The 8,162-nt window shown below is 35.9% G+C and overlaps 1 protein-coding gene across 2 annotated transcripts; it reads left to right on the plus strand.

Moving 5' to 3' along the window:
- Positions 1 to 267: 267 nt before the first annotated feature.
- LOC111387996 (E3 SUMO-protein ligase SIZ1-like) lies at positions 268 to 8,151 on the plus strand. 2 transcript variants are annotated; one of them, XM_023012651.1, is made up of 11 exons: positions 268 to 342; positions 959 to 1,031; positions 1,691 to 1,850; positions 2,225 to 2,358; positions 3,532 to 3,600; positions 5,079 to 5,166; positions 5,268 to 5,343; positions 5,776 to 5,849; positions 6,187 to 6,294; positions 6,569 to 6,730; positions 7,432 to 8,150. In XM_023012651.1, exons 1-11 carry the CDS (start codon positions 333 to 335, stop codon positions 7,708 to 7,710), a joined length of 1,233 nt encoding a protein of 410 aa, XP_022868419.1. In that variant the 5' UTR covers positions 268 to 332; the 3' UTR covers positions 7,711 to 8,150. The 2 variants fall into 2 exon arrangements, with proteins under 2 accessions (XP_022868419.1, XP_022868420.1); XM_023012652.1 differs by lacking the exon at positions 3,532 to 3,600 and having other exon boundaries at positions 7,432 to 8,151.
- The last annotated feature ends 11 nt before the right edge of the window (positions 8,152 to 8,162 follow it).

The following is an 8,162-nucleotide window of genomic DNA, read 5'->3' on the forward strand; positions in this document are numbered from 1 at the left end:
CATTCCTCATCAAACTGGTCAAATAATCAAGGATATAGACTTGCAGTTCGTGATTTTTAGAAAACGCAGGACGTAGAGTTATTAGAGTTATTTTTTTCAGAGAACAGGGTTCCATTTTTCTCATACTGCTGTAATATTCGTTCCGGTGACTGTACGCACTTTGTATTTCGGTGGATTTCATCTTTTCATCCCTAATTTATTGTTTGCTTTAACAGAATAACAGTAACCCCTTTAGCTCTTTGTCATGTTTAAATAAAATTAGATATTTTCTGATTTGTCTTCAATTTGGCTTCGTGTAGGACCTAGTTGATCGGATATTAGCCATCCTCACTATGGACAAAGGTACATGGCATGCTCCTTTAGAGAATGTGGCTTCCAAAATATGACAAATGTTGTGTGGAATCGCAGATTTTTCATCACTCGACATGTGTGTGTGATTGTAAACACACATGTTGGTGCTTGAAGCATTAGTTTCTATTCCTTTCATAACTTTCTGAGTCTGGGAAAGTGGAAACAATTCAACGCACTCAGACTGGTGGTTTCTTTTTATCCTTTGAATTTTGTTTGAGGTTATGTAAACCTTGCATTGGTTGGGCACCTATAATGCACAAGTTTATGGGCGTAATTTGGCTGCATGCTTATTCATCCATTTCCACGTGCAAATTCTAGGCATCAGGTATATTTTCCTCGCAAAGGATCAGTGCATGTAAAGCAGATGATTTGAACAATTGTCTGTGGAAGATCATGACTTCAATATAATGTGCATACCATCCCTTATCAAATCCTCGTGTTTGTCTGAAGGCAAAGGTTGTGGGATCTTCACCTACCACCTTTCTTCATTTATATTTGTGACTTCCAGTCGCAAAGTCTGCTTCTGCTTTTTTGTGTGCACTGTTTGCTGAGGTTTTTATGTGTCACTGCATCATATCTGCAGACGCATTCATATATGATTTCACAGTTTCAGGATTTCATGCCACAAAAAATGCTGCGGGGAAAGAGGTAGTAGCAAAGCTTGTGGATGATACTTACAGGTTCGTATTTGCTTGCTGCAATAACATATGAAAACGCTTATATGTTGGTTAATTTTTTTTATATCTAACCAGTGTGGGATTTTTACCCTTAACATGCCTCGGCAAGATGGTGGCTTATTTGAAAACAAAAATCTTGGAATCCGATGGCTTCTTTGAGCTCCTAAATGGATAGAATTGCTCATTTGAGTTTGTTAGACTTTGATACTATTTCAAGACCTTGGGTTTCCATCTTAACCTTGTTAAGAGTAGTAATTCAAGACCTTATATGTTGGTTAGTGTTTTGATACCTAACCATTGTGGGATTCTTATCTTATCAGTACATATTAAGCCTAAGGGGAATGTTAATTTCTTTCAATTTTATTTTTTTCAGTTGCCTGGCTTAATATTCTCGTCATTTAGATTTCCAACATTTAGAGTCCAGTTTGAGAAGCCATGCTATTGTCCTTGCAAATGACACTTTTGATCTCAACCAGGAAACAACTGGAAGGAAAATAAAATAAAAAACAATAGGTGGGGACGATAGTGGAAAGCAAAGTTGAGGACCGGAAGTAGAGCAATATGCAATAAATTGACTGTTTTTTCAGGGGTGGAGTAATATTCTTTAATCTTCAGTAAATGATCTCATGCATTTTATCTTTCTTTCCTTCTTATATTCTCAGGAAAATGTATGTTTCTGGGGTAGCTGATTTACCATCAAACTCACTAGGTGTTTCAGACGGCAGTAATGCAAAACTTGAAGAGGAAACTGAAGATCCTATTCAAATGGCTAAGATCCGCTGCCTCTGTAGAAGCACATTAGCTACTGATCCGATGATCAAAGTACATTTATATTTTAATTCCTAATTCATTGCCATGCACCTTATTGCTCCCAGTTGTTCCTTTTCTCACTCCTACGATTGGTTTGTTCTGTATACTCTCTTTCTATTATCTGCTTGCCACTTGTAACATTTTGCTAAAGACGGGTCATAATATTTCTTTATTAGCATTTTATCTGTTGGAGTTAATATTTCCTTCTTAGCATTTCATCTGTTTGAGTTCTAACTGAGTGAATTTCTGTATAATTTCTTGAATTGCATCATGTCAGCTTCTCCATGTCAGGCAGTCTTATATTTCCATAAGTATATGAAACAAAATATTTTCTTTCGGCCTTTGTGGCAGATGGCATCACTTTTACGGTGTACACCTTGTTGCAGTGTGAAGATCCTACGTGTAATGTCTGGCAGCATATAGCATGCGTGGTGATTCCTGAGAAACGCAAGGATGGTGTTCTACCAAATCCCCCAGAGCTTTTTTACTGTGAAATTTGTAGACTGAATCGTGCAGACCCGTAAGTGACATGGTTAATGTTTTAGATCACCTTGTTTGTATTATAGGATCCAGTACATGGCATCGAACCTAACTGTTAGCACCATTTTTGCATTTTTTTTCTCATTCATCACTAGCTCATTGTTCTTCATGGGGCTTTTTCTTCACTAATATTGCGTTGTATATTTCCAGCTGATTTCAATTATCCAGATCTGATAAACTGTCCTTGCATGTTCCACTCAGAAAAGGACAGACATAGTTATAGTAGTCTTCAGTGATTTCCTGCTCTTCTGCATCAGTATTCTGTCTTTAATTTACTTTTTGATATCTTTTGGGTGCCTGTTTCTTGGTATCCTGCAGTCATGGTTATGCCTAGGTTGAGGCTGTGTCTTGTTAAACTATTTTGGTCTTTCTGCCATTCGCAAACATTGAATGCCATAGGAACCATTTCTTTTTGGAGGGAGGGAGGGAGATTAATTATGGTAATAACCGTACTTATTTATCGATTGGTTTTAGTGACTTCCAATGGTCAAGGTACACCCAATCAGTAGCCATAAGTGTCCTCTTCAGCATATTCACAATGATCAAATTTTGGTACCAACGAATCAGGCAAACTTGGATGGCGCTCTCTTTAAATTTGTCTTGCCTTACGGTTTTCTTTTCATGGTTCCCGCTTCCTTTTACCAGTAAAAGATGAAATGAGAAGCAGTTCAGGCATCAGCTTCTTGTGACATTTTTTTTACCATGCTTATAAATGGAAAAGAGTTACCATAAATGTTTTGATTTTCACTGTGGTTCAACCATCTTTTCCTTGTATCGTGATTTTCAGCCTTCAACTCACATTATTAGTTCTTGTGGTTTTCGCTTCCCTGGAACTTTCATCTCATAATCATTCTCTCTCTCTCTCTCAAACTTCAAGCTAGAGTTATTGAGTAACATCATTGCTTTGAATTACTGATCACTAAATAAGACGAAAATGTTAACTTGTGTTCTCAGCTGTTGGGGCTGTTAAACTGTGTTGTCAATAATATTTTAGTGAATCTATATGAAATAGCTCAAAATTGAGATATTGGTATCTTGTTTTGGTTCATTTAGATTGCAAACTCCACCCGCTTTGCTTAGATTTTCATTGGATAACCTTTAGAAGCCAGAAGATTATATGATTTTTTATTTTTTATTTTTTGCAAATATGTAGTTTCTGGGAGACAATTTCACATCCTTTACATCCTGTGAAGTTGACTATCACAGATGTTCCTACAGATGGGTAAGTATATGGCCTATTTTTCTTTTTATCAGTAATTCGAACTTCTTAACTTTAAGATTAACTGCTGTTATTCTGTTTTAGCTTGTGTTTATTGAACTTCAAGATTTCGTCCAGTGACGTCTCTCATTAGTCTGTTAGAGCGCTGACTTTATTTCAGATGGATACATTTTACTCTATTCGCACAAGATGTTGTTACTTTGGTAGATCATGCACCCAGTACCTCTATGGAGTTTTGGTTGGGAAGCCCTAGAAAGGAGATATGTTCCTCGTATATAGACGTTTTCTGATATACTAAAATAGAAGTTATATATTTACGCATTCCACAATATCAATATGTTGATGATCTATTTCTAGTTGAGCAGATATTAAGGACTTGTTATGGGTGCAATTATGAATTATGAGCATAGGTGATTTCTGCGTAATAGAGGTAATTCATAACCTAAATTAGTGTCCATGAACAGTGAATAAAATTGGGCGCTTTCTTTGGGTTGAATGAATTGTCTTGGTTATAGTTAGTGACTTCTCTTTAGAAATGCTAGTTAGCCCAGTCAGCACAACTAAAGAAGAGTATACAGTACCATTTGAAATTTTATTTAGTGTGATGACTATTGAATTAATTAAATTTCACTGGATCAACAAAATATTCAATCTTAATCTAAGTGGATAGTGAGCTCCAATTCACGGCTCAGACCCATTGAAGCATAAATAAGTAATATCTTGATGTCATCAATAGGTGCCTGGAGAGTTTGGCTTGTGAATGATTGAACATGTATTCACAAGACAGAATCAATAGATGGATTGAATGGAGATTACATTGTTAATACCACTGACGTTAATGCTAGTTTGTGAATGGAAGTATCAAGAAGGCTCAGGATGCTGCAATTTTATGCTAGTGTGACTTTTAAAAAAAGACAAATGGATAGGGGGAGGGCTGATTTGGCGTGCTAAATTATGCAATTTCACTTGCAAAAAGTTGTTTGTACTGCTACTATAACATCGTGATGTAATAAAATCTGCTGTTTCATTTGGGTGATGGGAAATCCCATTGAGGTATTTCAGTTTTTATTAATACATGGAATATCACTTCTTGCACTTGCAAGAGGCAACTGCACAGCCTAAATGTAAAGATATACTATTAGTCATCAACACTGGCAATAGTGTACTGTTGTGGTTAGTCTTATGATAGCAGTAGGCTGCTGCTGTTGCATGTATTTAATTTTTCCATCAACTACATGCACAACCTAATTCATCCCCTCCTTTTCACCTGGAATACTATGGGATGCATTATATAAGCCTTCAACTTTACATTTATTTGTTTGTTAGTCAAAATACTTGGGAACAAAATTTAGTTTCACCTTTGTTTCAAAATCTGGTTTTTGGGCGTGACAAATATGTACTACTCCCCTTTTTTTCTTTATTTTGTTTGTCTTGTTAGGTATCACATACTGAATCTGGTTTGAAATTGCAATTTTTCCTAGCTCAAATCCTGTTCAGACCGTTGAAACAACATTTCAACTAACAAGGACGTCCATGGCCTTGTTATTGAAAAAGGAATTTGATGTTCAGGTTGCTCTGGTTCCCTGTGATAACATGCACACGATATAGCTTTTATAATGTTGAAAATGCTTTTATTAATTACATGATGATGTCTGTGCTATTATGACTAGGCTTGGTGTATGCTTCTTAATGACAAGGTGCCATTCCGGATGCAGTGGCCACAGTATGCAGACCTACAGCTCAATGGTATTATACTCTGACATTGTTCCACTCATAACTATCGGGTCTGTATTTTTTTTGTATAAAGCTTAATTCTATTTTCTAGTATTATCAGGTTTCATCGGTGAATATTCTTTATTTTCCCGAGGCACCCGCTAAGATGACTATAAAATTTAACTGCATTATCCTGGTTTATAAATTGCTCATAAATCATGTCATATCACTTTATTTGAGTGCAAAACCAGAACAATTAACTCTTCAGTATTGTTGCAAATTTAATTTTCATGTTGTTTATGTTCGGTGAATTGCTTGAAGTTGACTTTCTGTTTAAAGTTTCAAATATCCCTTTTTTCTTTTCTTTCTTATGATTGTGGAGCTCTGCTTTAGTGTTGCTTCACCTTAAGTTTTTACTATCCGTTTTCAGGGTTGCTTATTTAACATATTGCTCGACCTTAACAGGTGTACCGATGCAGGCAATAAACAGACCTGGCTCACAATTATTAGGAGCAAATGGTCGAGATGATGGACCTGTTGTAAGTTTTTACCCTATGAATACAAGATTCTTCTGACAATCATTTTTTAAACTCGGGAATCATCCTTCATGAACTTTAGTAGCTGTATTTCTGCTGTTTATTTTCTTTACCCCATGTTTTAGTAATCATCATATCGTATATCCATAAAACTTTTCATTCGAAATTGAGCTATCTTTGTGCTCATTCATTTATCCGTTGTGTGGTTCTTTGTTTTAATTTTTGTTTTCCATTTTCTGAGGGGTGGCTGAAATATTAATTAATTTACTTTCACATCCCAGTGGACCTCCTTAGCTAATTCTGGGCATTTTATTGAGTACACATCTTCTTGTTTTTACAGATTACAGTATGCACCAGAGAAGGAATTAATAAGATATCCTTAACAGGACGTGATGCTCGTGTATTCTGTTTAGGAGTCAGGATGGTAAAACGGCGTACTCTGCACCAGGTATAAGAATCACCATAAATTCTTTATATTGAATATTTATAATGAATTTCCTTGTGAATATTGGGTTGCTGACCAGGAGTTGGGGTAATGGAAATGACAGGTAGTTGTTCTTTTGCTGATCTTGTTTGACATTATCAATTTTTTCTCGATGAAAGATTTTTTATAGTTCTTTTGCATCTGCGATAGACTTAAATTTATGGGTCTCTTGGCATTCCTAAGCATTTTTTGTTCTTTGTTTAAGAGGGACTAACGGTACTTTGGATCTCATCCCTAGGTTCTCGACATGATTCCTAAAGACACCGAAGGTGAGAGTTTTGAAGATGCAGTTGCTCGTGTTCGCCGTTGTGTTGGTGGTGGGACCACAAAAGAAAATGCTGATAGTGACAGTGATATTGAAGTGGTTGCTGACACTGTTCCTGTCAATCTTCGTTGTCCTGTAAGCAGCTTTAGATTTGCAAACTTGAACAATTAGTATTCTGATGTCAATGCGCTAGAGGTGAACTTGATAAAGAAGTTTGCATTGTGGACACATTCACTTCTCATGGCATGATCTTTTATCACCCACAATTATAGCACTATAGTTATGTGCCTTGTATGGTTGAAAGCAACCTGCATTTTACATTTATAAGTACTTCTATACCATTTGGCTCAGGGTTCCAGGCTCGAGCTCCAGCATGCAACTGAAGCATTCTTGTTTATGTTTTATGTACTAGAAACTGAAACCTTGTTTAAGATTGTGTCTTCTCTTCGTTAGTTACATCCTAACAACAAATAACCCTCAAGATTGTACATCCAGAGAATCTTGAAACAGAATGCCAAAAGTCTCTTAATTTTGAGTTGACCCCTGGAAACTGGAATTCTACTTTTTTTAATTATTTTTCTTTTGGAAGTACCCTGTTCCTAGTTTCCGCTGCTGTGTTAAATTAAAAGTTCTTTCTACCAAATAGCTACTTTTATGTGCACTGAGATTTCTTTCATACTCATTAGTTCCATAGTATTGTCAGGCTAAAAATTTTGAGACAGAATGACTCACCAAGGCTTTTATACCTTATAAGATTGGCAGCTTCACTTTTTGGACAGATGCTGGATTTTGAGATATTAATATTTTGCCTTTCGAATCATTTTTTTTTATTTAAGGTAAAATCTGTTGTCAAGGAAAATCATATGGCCAGACTTGCCGAATTTATCCCCATGCATGTATGTCGAAGAACTAGAACTGATGCCTGGGTTGGAGATAGGATTTTTGATAGTGAGAACCTTCACTTGCTCTCACTTTTTCTTTTCCTGTTTCCCTTGATTTTGATAATTGACTATTGTTTTCATTCTGGAGACATTATCTCAGTAGAAATTAAGCTTTTCAGTGAATGTCTTTTATGCATTCTTTTAGTTTTATTCACCTTACGAAAATGTAGGTGACGACAGACGATCATAGACAAGAACTAGAATTGTAGATGAAGGGGAAAAGGAAGAGAGAGTGGAGAAGAATAGAAGGGAGGGGGAGAGAGAAAGAGAAAGGGTATAGTCTTTATTCAATAATCAAGTCTAAAGGGTATAGTCTTTATTCAATAATCAAGTCTAACTTTTACAGTGAGAAACCCTTCTCACTTGTACTAAAAATCTCTAACAAACTATGGAAACTACTTAATAACAACAACAACAACAACAACAACATGGAAAATCCATCTAAATAATTGTAAAATAACTCATATTAATTTCTATAGCAAGTCTTCGATAGATAGTCTTCTAATAGTATCTCGAGGATCTCTATCAGCAGGCTACTGTATGCTTAAAGAAATAATTCTAGCCATTGAGAAAAAAACTTATTATATCCAGGAAAATGTCAATGTGTAATCTCTAGTAGCTTCTCA

Source organism: Olea europaea, unplaced genomic scaffold (assembly GCF_002742605.1).
Source record: "Olea europaea var. sylvestris unplaced genomic scaffold, O_europaea_v1 scaffold4440, whole genome shotgun sequence".
NCBI classification, from domain to species: Eukaryota; Viridiplantae; Streptophyta; class Magnoliopsida; order Lamiales; family Oleaceae; genus Olea; species Olea europaea.